General features: G+C 33.2%; 2 protein-coding genes across 2 annotated transcripts; one reads left to right on the top strand and one right to left on the bottom strand.

Moving 5' to 3' along the window:
- The first annotated feature begins 2,901 nt into the window (after window positions 1–2,901).
- Window positions 2,902–4,851, top strand: LOC112519503 (F-box/kelch-repeat protein At5g60570-like). Its single transcript, XM_025127656.1, has 2 exons — window positions 2,902–3,061; window positions 3,265–4,851. The coding sequence occupies exon 2, from the start codon at window positions 3,564–3,566 to the stop codon at window positions 4,656–4,658; it is 1,095 nt and encodes a 364-aa protein (XP_024983424.1). The 5' UTR covers window positions 2,902–3,061; window positions 3,265–3,563; the 3' UTR covers window positions 4,659–4,851.
- A 3,560-nt stretch (window positions 4,852–8,411) lies between these two features.
- LOC112519450 lies at window positions 8,412–10,380 on the bottom strand. Its single transcript, XM_025127572.1, has one exon. It carries the CDS (start codon window positions 10,038–10,040, stop codon window positions 8,679–8,681), a length of 1,362 nt encoding a protein of 453 aa, XP_024983340.1. The 5' UTR covers window positions 10,041–10,380; the 3' UTR covers window positions 8,412–8,678.
- Between the last annotated feature and the right edge of the window lie 4,142 nt (window positions 10,381–14,522).

Below are 14,522 nucleotides of genomic sequence, written 5' to 3' on the forward strand. Positions count from 1 at the left end.
GTTTTAAGAGTTTTTAAGAGTTTTAAGAGTTTTTAAGAGTTAAGAGTTTTAGCCAAATGCTTTATAATATAGTATAGAAAAATATATATATTAATGTTAATGTCAAATCAACTATTTAAAAGTAATTTTTATGTAATTTCTATAATTTATGTTTTTATTATAATTTAATTTAAATTTAATAATAATATAATATTTTATAAAGATAATAATTAAGTATTCTGTTAGAATTCAATGATTATYCTAATTATATTTTAGATTTTTAATATTTAAAATAAGATGTTTATCTTGTATTTGATTATGTTTACCTGCAATTAGTTAYACGAATTCAGATATGGAGCTTTAATACTTACACACAATCTACTTGTAATCTTGAGTTTTAAGTAATATGCATTAATAAACAGTACTTTATGCATAAAAAGTAGTTTTTAAGAATTTTTGTCAAATGCTTTATAATATAGTATAGATTTTTTTTTTTTTATAATTTAATTTAAGTTTAATAATGAAATAATTTATTTTTGGTTTAATAACATAACATTTTATAAAGATAATAATAAAGTATTCTGTTAGAACTCAATGATTATTCTAATTATATTTTAGATTTTTTATATTTAAAATTAGATGTTTATCATGTATTTGATTGTATTTATCTGCAGTTAGTTACACGAATTCAGATATGGGATGAAATCTGTTTTAAGAGTTTTTCAGAGTTTTAAGAGTTTTTAAGAGTTTTAAGAGTTTTTAAGAGTTTTAAGAGTTTTAGCCAAATGCTTTATAATATAGTATAGATTATATATATATATATATATATATATATATTATTTTGAATGACGTTAATGTTATTCGGCTTGTTTTTTATTCACCTAATTTTTTTTATTTTCATATAAATAAAATAAATTGCTCCCCAAATAATATTACAAAATATACGTTACATTTGGATAACGACATAAAGTCGTCTCGTTTCTTTATCGGAGGCAAAAAAAAAGATACTTAAATCATGTTGCAAGAATATTAGAGGTGATCATTTGCATACTCGGGTCGGGCCTAACTTGTTTTTTTTTTGTTGTTCAACGAGCATAATATTGTAAATCCAAACTCTTTTTTTCGGGCTTGACAACTTGCTTGCCATTGCCCGCCCCATAAATGGGCCGGGCTTGCCCATGGACGGACCTACTATAGAGCATTGGCACGTGCCATCGTATTATTCCTCCGTCAAATGATAAACAATTTTAGGTTCGTGAAAAGTGCAACCTTATTAATTTGTTGTGTGCCACCGCATTTTTGAAACCACATTGAGAACAAATTTTATTTGGTAGAGTTAATTTGCAAGACTTTTATTCCATTCCAAACCTAAGTTCGAATCCTGTTAGTGTTATTTTTCTAGTCAAATGGTGCAACCTTTTAAAAAAAAAAATCATATATTTGTTCCTTATAGTCAAACGATGTCATCCCCTATATTTTTTTTTTCTTATAATCAAATGATGTCATCGTTTGAGGAAAATTCTGGGTCCATCCCTGGGACTAATAGGCCTAAAAAGTGTAACTCTTAATTAACAAATGTGGAACAAAAAGAAAAGAAAAAACACTGTTACAATTAAAACTTTAAGCAACTACTGACTCTATCTATTGTTGATCGATTAGAACTTTTGACATAAGAATGCTAACAAAGATAATGTAGAGCCTTTTAGGTTCTCAAGAAAAACCAAAGAGTAACAACTCTCATCCTATAACTTTAATTTTAAAATATACTAGTATAATTTTAATTAATGATAAATACATATTAACTATAAAAACACAAACGGACAGAACGAGCCTGCCCATATTTATTTTTACATTATCCATGTCCGTCCACTAATTTTAACGAACAAACCCGGATCCATCCATTTTCATCAATAATAGTTATCCAAACCCGTATTTTTAGCAGACCGGATGAGCTAAGTCTAACGGATCATCCCGTCTATAAACAGAATATGTAGTTAAATAATGTTGATGAATCTTTACATTCTAGAATGAGGGACATCCACCACCCCCACAAAACACACACTATTTTCACATTAATATGTTTTCTAAATATTGTTTTATATAAAGTTTAATGAGACCAAAAGACTAAAAACAAGGTTTAAAGTTGACTTTTTGTTCCAAAGACAAAATGGCAAAAACACTAAAACAAACTACATTTAACCACTTATTAGAGATAACCAAAAATATAGAATTACCAATAATGTAAAATTAAATATATAAATATTCTATAAAAGCCATTGAGGCCCTTCAAGAAAAGAGAAATTAAAATTTGGCACACAATTAGAAAAAACATGTATATTAACGAGTTTATACAGATGTTTGTTTTTTTAAGCAGGGAAGTCTAAAATGAGAAAGCCAATTTGAACAGTATAAGGGACGGAGTCTAAAATGAATCCAAAACTGTTCCAATTGTTAACTTCAAGGTGTAGAACAGTTGGTTTCAAACTGATATACCTGCATAAAAAGAGCTCAGTTTAAGCCTGGTACGTGCAGTGTTGGAGTTACAATTTCTATTGGAGATTTGGCTCCTTGTGGGTGTGGGTACTAGAATCTTAAATCAGCTATATAACGGGTTGATATGTACCGATTTTGTTTTTTTACGTGATTCTTTTGAGGTGAGGCGGTGTGAGCCGAATCAGAGATTGCCGATGACGAACTCTTTTTTTTCAAAAACCATTCGGATTGTTTTTTATTGTCTCCTTGCTAATACCAAAGGGGGTGGTTTGTAATAAATGAAACTTGAGGGATGTGAGAGTAAATTACGACAACGACACAAAAGCCCTTTTCACTTTCGGTCCATTTTCTCTCTCAACAAGTTTCAGTTTTTCTTAGTTTTAAGAAAACGTACCATTTTATCCTTCTCAACCTGTCTGTAACACACAGAATCACACGTATTGTAGGATTCCTTTGGGTTTCCGGCGAGATGTCTGCGTGTGAACAGTTATCGCCGGAGCCGCCGCCATCTGCTTGACTTCCGCCGAGATCGGATTTTTTTATCAGCTCCGGTGACTCTGTCACCGCCGGGATCTGTCATGGTTTTACGGTGAGATTCTAGTGTTCTCATGCTGCTGCTATATTTGGATCTCGGTTATTTCTAAATTTGCTTATATTCGTTAATTCGATTCAATATGAGTGTAAGATTTTGAGCTTTTCATGGATTTTGATTGATTGACGGGACATGATTGCTGTTTGTTGCGTCGGTTTTTGATGTCTAATTTCCGGTGAGTTGTTTTTGGGGGTTTTCAGGAAATTATGATTATCCTAAATTGATGGATAGGATGAAGAACAGTTGGAAGGATCGAATTTGGATTTTAGTTGAAATGATGACGTATAGGAGCTCTTCAAACTGCAGGTTTTGATTTTGGGGTATAGATAACGTGTTTTTTAGAGAATTCAAGGTGCACACTGCACAGAAAGATTATGAGAAAAATGGTTAAGATTCTGACAGAAGCTGCTAAGTACTTGTTGTAAGCTTAAACCACTTTTTCTCAGATAATTTATTACAGGAACAAGAAGAACTAGAAGAAGGAAGTGGGGTAGAAAGGATGAAGGGGAAGGGAGGAGATTTTGATGGTAAACTCACATACTCATCCAACGATTCTCTTCTTCCTGGACTATACGATGATGTAGCTCTTATTTGTCTTGCGTGGGCGTGTAGATTCGATTATGCTTCCCTATCCTGCTTAAATGTGAGGTTTAATTTGCTTATGAAGAGTGGGTATCTATATGAGTTAAGGAAACAATTGGGGATCATAGAGCATTGGGTGTATATGGTTTGTGATCCCAGGGGATGGGAGGCATTTGATCCAACTAGCAAGAAGTGGATGAGATTGCCTAAAATCCCTTGTGATGAATGTTTTAATCATGCAGATAAGGAATCTTTAGCTGTGGGTAGTGAATTGCTGGTTTTTGGTCGCGAACTGTTTGAATTTGCTATATGGAAGTACAGTTTAATTCACCGGAATTGGGTGAAATGTGAGGGAATGAGTCATCCTCGTTGTTTATTTGGGTCAGGGAGTTTTGGGATGGTTGCCATTGTTGCAGGAGGTAGTGATCAGAATGGGAACATTCTGAAATCTGCAGAGCTATACGATTCATCGACTGGTAGATGGGAGATGTTGCCCAATATGCACTCGCCACGTAGATTATGCTCGGGTTTTTTCATGGATGGAAAGTTTTATGTGATAGGAGGAATGACAAGTCCGAATGATTCATTAACTTGTGGAGAGGAACTTGATCTTAAGACGAAGAAATGGAGGAAAATCGACGGGATGTACCCTAACATAAACAGGGCTGCCCAGGCACCTCCTCTTGTGGCAGTAGTTGCTAATCAACTTTATGCTGTTGAGTACCTAAGCAACATGGTCAAGAAGTACGATAAAGAGAAGAACTCATGGGATGTTCTGGGAAGACTTCCAGTCAGGGCTGATTCTTCAAATGGTTGGGGTTTAGCCTTCAGAGCCTGTGGGGAAGAACTTCTGGTGGTGGGTGGACAAAGGGGACCAGAGGGTGAAGCCATTGTTCTTAACTCATGGAGTCCCAAATCAGGGGTCAAAAATGGCGTCTTGGATTGGAAGGTTATTGGGGTGAAGGAACATGCTGGTGTATTTGTCTACAACTGTGCTGTGATGGGCTCTTGAAGCCCTAACCACAGGTTTTTTTTCCCCTTGAAATTATCTGATTAACCTGTTCCTTTTTCATCTGGGGTTCTCTTCCTTTTCTTTATTTTGTGTACTTTATTCTGTGTCAATAAACTGCAAAGGTGTATCTAGTTTTTAGTTGTATGTTACTGCTACACTTCTGCTGATCCCATATCAACAACATGCATTTCTCTAAATATCAACACACTTAAGATGGATGAGTCTTAAATCAACCCTGAAAGTCACTCACTTTGTGATATATAGATCACCCATTAAGGCTATTTTCAAGAACATACATATCTCTAGAAAAATCAGCATATCCTAGGAACAAACAAGGAACCTTGAAACAACCGATGAATATACTTGTTTGTGATTAAAGGTCACATTTGCCAGCATGATATGGTGAGTTTGGAAACACTCAAAATATGCTTAGAAGGTTATGTTAAAGGACATATTTTGATGCTATTGGTGCTGTTTAGGTTTCATGGTTTAGGGGTTATGTATAACCTCAAAAGTATTACTACCATTTAGACATGACATCATATATCATCAAACAGTATCCAATGGAAGTTTGGAACAGTGATGATGAATTAGTGTTGAAGCAAAGAGAGAAAAAAAAAGCAGCATAGTGTTAGTGTGGGGTATGATTGAAGTCAAAAAGAGTTGATTGGGCATTTGGGCAGCAAAGTTTTTTGTAGTTTATGAGTGGGAACATGTGGAGGGGGTTTAAGTGATCCCCCTATTCCCCACCACAATGTCCTTTATTTGGCAAATATTAGCTGTCTTTTGACACTTATCTTTATTCAGATGAAGGAAAGCTCTTTCCTTTTATAGAAGCCTGTAGGCCCATTCTCTTTTTCTTTCTTTTAATTACTTCTTTAACCCCCTATTGTATCCTTCTAATTATGATTTTAAATTTCCTTTTTAGTTGACATTATCTCATTACTCGTAATATTTAAATTATGTCACATGTCAACTGAATCATATTATTAATACTGTTATTAAATTGAAGAAACTCTAGTCCAGAAGGGTTAAATGCTTAATTATTGTATTTGTATTCACTGATTTTATATATATATATATATATAATGTAATTACATGTATATTATAAAATACATATGATGTTGTATATTAGAAAGATAAACTACAAGTGGTGGGGGGTAGTTGCTTTTGCTAGGGTTTTATTTATGATTAGGGAAAAGTGGTTAGTGGCAGTGTGGCACCAAGCAATGAGTGGTTACCATCATGAATAAGACAAAAGATGAGAGGGCTAATGATGACTTTTCACTTACTCAAAGAATCAAACTTTATTTTATATTTAAGATTAGGGGTACTTTTGTCATTTAATTACATCACATGGGCTTCAATGGGCCAACAAGTGAGATGGGATGCAGAATCTTGAGTCGACAATCGACATGTGACCGTAGCCTTTGCCCTTTTGTAGAGGTTGATGCTGGCATATGTTGCATTTCTATTTTATTTTAATTAAGACCTAAATATCTAAAATGTTGTTTTATAGGAAAAAATACTCATTCATATATCTATCCTTGGAGATGTTTAATGTTGTCATGTTTATCCTTGCTGTTGCTGTGAACTTGTCCAAACCACTACAATCTTCTTTTTCGCAATTTATCTCTGACTTTCAACTATGTCCGACATACTTCATTTGGTATTATATTCAATAAAGTTCAACAGATGTTCATTTAAGCATACTTCAATTGGTATTATATCCACATATTGCTTTAACATCTTGTTGACCTCTACCTTCAAATCAGTTACTAATATACAATGCCGTCAAAAAGTAGCATACATCACGTATACTCTCTTGGACCCCTCAAGAACTCTCATCTAAAATTGCAACATATATGAATAGGGCAATAGGCCTAGCGTTAATCCTTGATGTAACCCCATTGCCATGGAAAAATACTTTGTCTCACCTACTTGTGTCCTGACACAAATCCTCATTCACCCACACATGTCATGCATTATCTTAGCATACCTCTATGGTACCCAAATATAAAGGAAAGTTGCATGGGACACAATACAGACCGTGTTTGGACTCTAGAGATTTTGTTATGTACTGTGTCAAACATAAACGTAGTTTTTAATCAGGTTTTTTTGGTTTCATTTTGTGCTTCCATTATGTTACGATGCATTATTCAAGCTTGTCCCCCAACATATCTTTAAACTCATTTGTGGAAGGGGAGTTGGGATTTATATTCCCATGCCATCACCAAACCATGATCTATCCATGCTTCTAGATAGATTTAGCTATATATATATATATAGTTGAGTTCCGGTGAGAGGGGATCTCCAACTTGAATAAATCATAATTGAATATTAACGCTAATGAGATGCACCAGATCAATTCCCGTATCAAACACAATTCATGGGGTGGGCTGAGATTTAAAGTGATCAAGATCCAGATCCATTCTTACACTTCTCACTCCAACTCATATTTTCACACGATCTTTCGTCTACATATATAGTCTCTCTTCAATAATTGTCATCCAAGTAGCTAGTTCATGATTTATAAACAGTTGTTCCCTATAATCGACTCGTATGAATGATGCACACCATCATACACAAGTCCTTATTGCACTCCCTAAACGAGACATCTAAGGAGACGGAATGCCTTAATCGTCAACTTCCATCGACATGAAAGTCAAATTGGTTTGTTTATCACATCCTATTCGCTTGCCCCATAATTTCATGTTGCGTATCATACCAGAATACTAAGCATCCCATATGATTCTAATAGAGCGACACATCAATGGGATTCTAGTTTGAGCCTACACTCAATTCCCTCCACTCTTTCCTTTGCCTCGTTAAATAGCTCACAAAAATCATTAAAAATTAAACATTGAGATATCAAGAATGAAAACTATGATTTGACAATTTTCAACACTCTTGGTTCTTCTGTTTAATGGTCGTTAACTTTTTCTGTTAAATCCAGTTAAATGACGAGTAATTTAGTCATTTTCACTATTGTCTTAATTTCATAAAAATATAATATCTTTTTTATTTTAAAATAATGAAAATAGTGAAAATGATTAAAGTATCCATCATTTAATTAAACTTAACAGAGAAAGTTAACGACCGTTAGACATAGGGACCAAAACCGTTGAAAGCTGACAAACATAAGGGAACAAATCCAAGTTTTTGAAGCATAGAGATAATATCCGTTGAAAATTGTAAATATTAGGGACCAAAATTGAACATTACTCTATAGAATAATAAAATTAGTTTTGCGATACTAAGAGTAAAATCCAACTACAAAGACTTCAAGGGTGCCAAACCGGTAATAAGTTGTTTTTCATAAGTTAATCCTTCCTGACTTATGAAAAACTGTCTATTACCAGTTTACAATTTTAATCCTGTTTTATTTAACTCCGGTTCGATACCACATAAGTTAATAAGCACTTTTACAAAAAAACATAAGTTGTTTTAAATAAGCAATCCCAAACACCCCCTAAATCTCAACACAAAAACACCAAAAACAGTACATATAGCATATAATTAACACCAAACTTAATTACATTTTTTGTCCTTGTAATTTGTTAAAAATTGTAATTTTCTCTCTGGTTTAAAAATTGCGCTGTTCGTTCCTATGGTTTGTAATTCATTGCAAGTTTTGTTCATATGATTTACAATGTATTGTTGTTTCAGTTCCTGTGGTTTAAAATTCTTTCATGTTTTGGTCCCTTATACTATAAAGGTAGGAATTAGTCCAAGGACAGGAATAACAATAAATTGTAAACCATGGGGACGAAAATCCTGATTTCTAAACCACAGGGGCAAAATTGAAATTATTAACAAACGACAGGGACAAAAATCATAATTTACTCCTAACAATAAGTTGACCAGAAAATAGCAGCCCCTACCATTAGATCACTAGAACTAATACATGATGAACACAATGAACACTCACCAACAGAGGTCTCCAGATGCCACCTCTATGGCTTATTGACCTCCAATTTGTTCACAATAAAAACAGATTCAACGATAAAGTGAACGTTTTCAGACCCCCGACCATCGATGGACAAAAACACCCGCATTTCTAAGACCATTGAAAAGGCTCAGGCAGTCATTGCAGCGCCTATTTCTGCAATCGACACCCTCAGAACAGCGGATGAACACTTCATCAACATGACAAATTGCTCCACTTTCAAATAACTCAAACATGACTTTCAACTGTGTCACACCTGCATTCATCATAAGCACCACAAAATCTCCATCTTTTGCTGTTTCTTTAAACCACTTGATGAATTCGAACCCTTCTTCATGCAACGGAGCCTCCAAATAATCACCGTGGTTAAGACCAGGAGCCAAGATTTCATCTTCAACAAGACCCGGGTGGTAAACAAAGGTCACACCCGGCTTTTTGACGTAAGAAGAAAGGGCAGACATATTGTGATCAACCACAAACACATTGAATGCTTGTGGATGGATAGGATAGCTAGGTTCCAATTCGGCCGTACCCATGTTGATGTAAATCAACCTGTTTCTTGATGAAACGTTCACGAATTTGGGCAAGAAAGAAGCCTCTTTCTCAAATTGTCCCAATTTTTGATCCATAAGTGGCTCGATATGTTGCATGAAAGGCTTGTTTCTTGAAACTGATGGACATTCACTAGGAAGCCTATAATCCTCAAAATGGGCAACATTACTCAATCTTTTCTTGAACACGATTAGCGCAAAAGATCCAATCCCACAAACATGGAGAATATCGGAGCTTCTTAAAAGCAATGAAACTGGGGTGGCAGACCTTACTAAGCTACCCATATGGAAGTTAGAGAAACCTACAAGCATAGCCCCAATGCCACCTGGTCGTAAAACGCGCTCAATCTCTAACACGAGAAGAGCTGGAACAGGAACCCTACCAAAGGTTCTAGAGAACACGAAATCAAAAGAGTTGGCTTTGAACTCCAGTTCATGCTCAACTTGTTTCTGTAACAGAGATGTAATCGGGTTTTTATGAACCCTAAATACATCAGAGAACCCTAATTCTCTCAATGTCAACAAATCCGAATCCGAACTCTCTCCTACACACAATGCTCCTGAATCAAGGCTCAACATGTCTTTGTTTATTAGCTCTTTAACCACACTAAGCGTCAAATTCTTACCACCCGCATACCGAACAGAAAGTTGAGCTTGTTCTTGTGAAATCCCATGTGTGTTCATGTGTGGGTACGTGATCAAGCCAATATCCAACGAACATTCATCAAGATTCACCAAGATCGGCTCATTCGTTCGAATTACATAAGCCATACGAGTGAAGGAAACCACAATCATAGCCAACACAAAACAGAAAGTCCCCAGAATCAATCGCCTGGCCACCGCCCCGCGATGCATTTGCGATTTTAGGGCTTTGAAACTCATTGCAAAAAAGTTGCAATTCCACTCGATTTTACGACAATCGTTAATGGATTGAAGCAACCACGCTTAAAACTTATGAGAGATCGAAGAGTTAAATTAAATTGAGCAACCAAAATGGGGAAAACGGTAGTGATTTAGCGGGTACAAAACCTGGAGGAGGTGTGATTTCCACCCACGAGTAATACCGTTGAATTTTGGAACCCTAACCAAGCCCTCGTCGGAGTTCTTCTCACCATCGTCGTCTCGAACCGCTTCTGGTTCATGTTAGACCCTAACTGAAACCCTACATCATCAAATCTGAAATTTGAAATTCAAATTGAAATTAACAAGGGAAGGAGTTGGAGTTTGATAAGAAAGAAGAAGCTATAGAACAGTAATGGTGGTGGATCTGGGAGCTTTGTATGGATCCAAAGCGATCTGAGTTTAATGTGAAGCGGGAATCATGGCCTTTCACACCCATCCCAAATCCCCAATGAATGAGGTTACACCTGACTCGGTGATGCTTGCCTGGTTGACTCACTCGTGACTTATCAAGATTTTTATTTATTTAATTTGTAATTTTTTTTATAATATATTTATATGAATGATTCTTATCCTAAAAATTCTATGTTTTAATCGTGACTGTTTAATATGAAAGTTTTTGGGTCACTTGAATATAATCAAACATCTTTAACATGTTTCAGCTTTTTTTAACTCAAGTGAAATACGAATGTCGGGTTGTTTGTTTACCTTTTAATAGTTTCATTAAGAGGCAGTCTTTGAATCGTTAAGAGGTGAATCTTGTTTGGCAAAAAAAATCCGCTTCTTAATGAGTTTAAAATCATCTGAATGATTTTGTATCTTGGATCTCCCTTAACCATTCAGCGTTCTAATTTCATTGTAAACAATTACCAAACGCTTATATTTCATTTTGTACTATATCATGACAACCTCTTAATAATTCTGACCACTTAATTATTTTGCATCAAACTATTCAGCAACTGTCAAACAACCCTTGTTAACAACTTGAAAGGTGTTATTTGATTATTTATAAGCTCTTATTTAATGGTAAAAAAGAAATGTTTGTACAATCATATGATAAAATGTTCAAATACATAATAAATTTAAGTTACATTAATATGGTAGAATATTTCATAATTTTTGAATTTTCCATTTTTAATAAAAAAAAATTGTATTAATTTTTAATTTTTATTTATAATAAAACTTTATATCTCGCTACAATACATATGTATACAATTAGTTTAATGTTAAACTATCAAGACATGTTACTTTTTGAAATTGTTTACAAAATCTTAAAATCAATTTTAATGTTTTGAAAATGTAACAATCTATTGATAATTGTTCTTTTTATCTGATTTTTATTTTATCCACAGATACAAAACGTTAAACTCTAGTATTTTTTATAGCATCTTCATCAACTATTTTATAACAGAGTATGAAAAGTGGTAATCTTTAAAGAAGTTACATTCAACTCCAACATCTACTTTATTTTAGCAATTCTAACATTAACTATATTAATAAAATATTAATACATTTAATAGAATATTATTTATGTCATATTCACATTTAATTTTAACATCTCTTATTGGTGAGAAAGAATTAAATATTATTTATCTACTATAGAGTCTCAGGAGACGTTTGGTTTGAATCTTGAGTTAGTGTAAGTGTAGTGGTTGAAATCTAGAAAACTCAAATTCTAGGACAATTTCCTCGCCCCCGCAAGGGAAGGGCTTCACGCCCATGAAAACAAACAGCAGCCTTGGGTTGGAGAGTTCGGGCGACTGGTGCCACACGACCTTACGTCGAGGCGCCTAAGTCGCACCAGGTGTTAGTATCCATAAATCGACGTCAACCTTGTTTCTTTCATTGATTTCACATACCAACTCACTTTTCCAAATATCCCATCTATCTCTAAACATTGACGGTGCCGATTTGGATGCATTTAGTAAGAACGCCTGGATTCTTGGATTCAAGCGTAGGAGATAAAAGCTTCAAGAATTACCTTCACCTTCCTCATCTTCTCCATACCATTTTAACTATGTCTCCATGGCTTCACCTAGAAGCTCATTTGTGAGTTCATCCTTCAGTTTAAAGAGTTTTATACATGTTTTTAATCATACTTTGTGTTAAACATCTCTACATGAAACATCCCATACGGTTTTGAAGTACAGTTGATTTCTAGGTTAATTTGTAAACTTGGGATAGCGGTTTGATCTCACTAGACGTCATGCCTAACACTTTTTATTATTAACAAGACACAGTAGTGTCAAGCCTAAAAGCCAGTGATACAGAGCTTGGTGTGTCATTTAAAGGCACATGTGAGGGGATAGCATTTTTGGAGAGCTCTCGTTGTTTTGGAAGAAGACTCGGTAGTTGTTTCTAATTCTAGTCCTAATAGGATTTGACAAAAGTCTATAGAAACTCTGATATTCAAACTTCGTATTTTCCATCTTGTAACTTTATTGTCATGTTTGGGCAAATACTTGTATTGTGATATTTAAATGTCAATTTACACCGAGTTATAAATTATTGCTATTTTCAGTTTTTAGGGGTGTTACAATATTTCATGAGATTTTGTAGGATATATATATATATATATATATATATATATATATATATAAAACGTTTTAAAATATGTTAAAACAATTGTTTTTAATAATCAATGAGTAAAAAGATAATCTAATTATTTTCATAATTATTTGTAATTTAATTTTATAAATTATTTATAAAGAAGACAATTTCACTTTTGTTCCAAATCATACAAACAGAACACATTAAATATTCTAAATCTTTGAATATGTTATTTCTTTACTCATAATTTTTTTTATCATCAATTATTTGATACAACTTATTCATATTTCTTACGTATATCACATTCAGTTAATTTCCCAATTTACATATATATGTTCACAGTTAATGAACATATATATGAATGAGTTATATAGAGATATGAATAAATTGAAAATATGTGTATATGAAAAGCATACATGATAGTGTAATTGTCTAATGTATATATTAATAAAAATTCAACAATCATATTGAATCCAAGAAATAAAAGGATATCAGGTTCATCAGGTTGAGTTGAGTTCAAATAATAGTAACTCAATATCAACCCAATACCTACGGTTTGACAATTTTACAACTCGATTAAATATCAGATTGTTTCAGATTGGATTATTTCATGTTGAATTGGATTGGATTAATCGGATTTTTAAGCACCCCTCGTTCTAAACATTTGACTTAAGTTGACCTGAGAAGCGTGAGACTTTTTGTCGGTGGGGAGGGGAATGCGTGGGTGGGAGTGGGACAGGTGGAGGTAGTTTCATGCCGTACCATACCGGATTATCGCTAATTATTCATTTTTTTGATCCGATGGATTTACAAAATACAAATAGAATAAATATTTCATTTTCATTTCTATTAAAAAAATGTTTATATTTTTATTTAAATTATATTAAAACAAGTATTTAATTTCAAAAATTTATGACTGAATTCTCAAATTATTCTTAATTGGTTGATAAAAAATGTAATAATTATCTACAAAGCAGGTGGTCGTCCTGTGATTAGTCGCTCGCATAACGGGTTGGATATTCAGGTTAATAAAAAAATGTAATAATTATGTATATGTTTAAAATTGTGTCATTTCTACCGTGGACACTAATTTTGGGACGGATTAAATAATAGAAAACGAGTAAGTTATCAAACATATTTAAAAAAATTCCTCTTTTACGTCGGTTAAAAACATTTTCTGTTAACTTTCTTACTGTAACTGTAGTTTCCCCCAGTAATCTCCTGCCTATGTCCCCACAAACCAAAAAAAGTACTTTGAAATCAACCAATTTTTTTTTCTTGAAATCAGTTAAAAAAACCCGAAAAAACTCTTTGAAATCGACGAAAAAGCTAAAAAATTCCTTGAAATCAACCAAAATTTTAAAAAATCCTTGAAACGGTGAAATTAGGCTAAAAATACATCGGACGACTTGCAAACCTTTAATCTACTTTAAATGTGTCCTCATCAGACAAAGATATTGAATCAACTACTGAACATGCATAAAAAGTGAGCTAATCGATGTATATAAATATTATATTTAAAAAGAAAAACATATAAAATAATTATTGAAACCAAATCCCCTAGTCTATACTTATAAAGTATTTGATAAAAATTCTTAAAATCAATTTTTATGCATAAGGTACTGTTTATTAATGCATATTACTTAAAACTTAAGAGTACAAGTAGATTGTGCGTAAGTACAACTTATTAAAGTTTCATATCTGAATTCGTATAACTGACTGCAGATAAACATAATCAAATACAAGATAAACATCTCATTTTAAATATAAAAGATCTAAAATATAATCAGGATAAACATCTCATTTTAAATATAAAAAATCTAAAATATAATTAAGATAATTATTATCCTTATAAAATGTTATATTATTAAACCAAAAATAAATTATTTCATTATTAAACTTAAATCAAATTAT

Source organism: Cynara cardunculus (assembly GCF_001531365.2).
Source record: "Cynara cardunculus var. scolymus isolate 2C chromosome LG 10, CcrdV1, whole genome shotgun sequence".
Taxonomy (NCBI): Eukaryota; Viridiplantae; Streptophyta; class Magnoliopsida; order Asterales; family Asteraceae; genus Cynara; species Cynara cardunculus.

Excerpts from the sequence above, each read along its gene's own strand:
- LOC112519503 (XM_025127656.1), top strand. The coding sequence starts at position 3,564 with ATGAAGGGGAAGGGAGGAGATTTTGATGGTAAACTCACATACTCATCC.
- LOC112519450 (XM_025127572.1), bottom strand. The coding sequence starts at position 10,040 with ATGAGTTTCAAAGCCCTAAAATCGCAAATGCATCGCGGGGCGGTGGCC.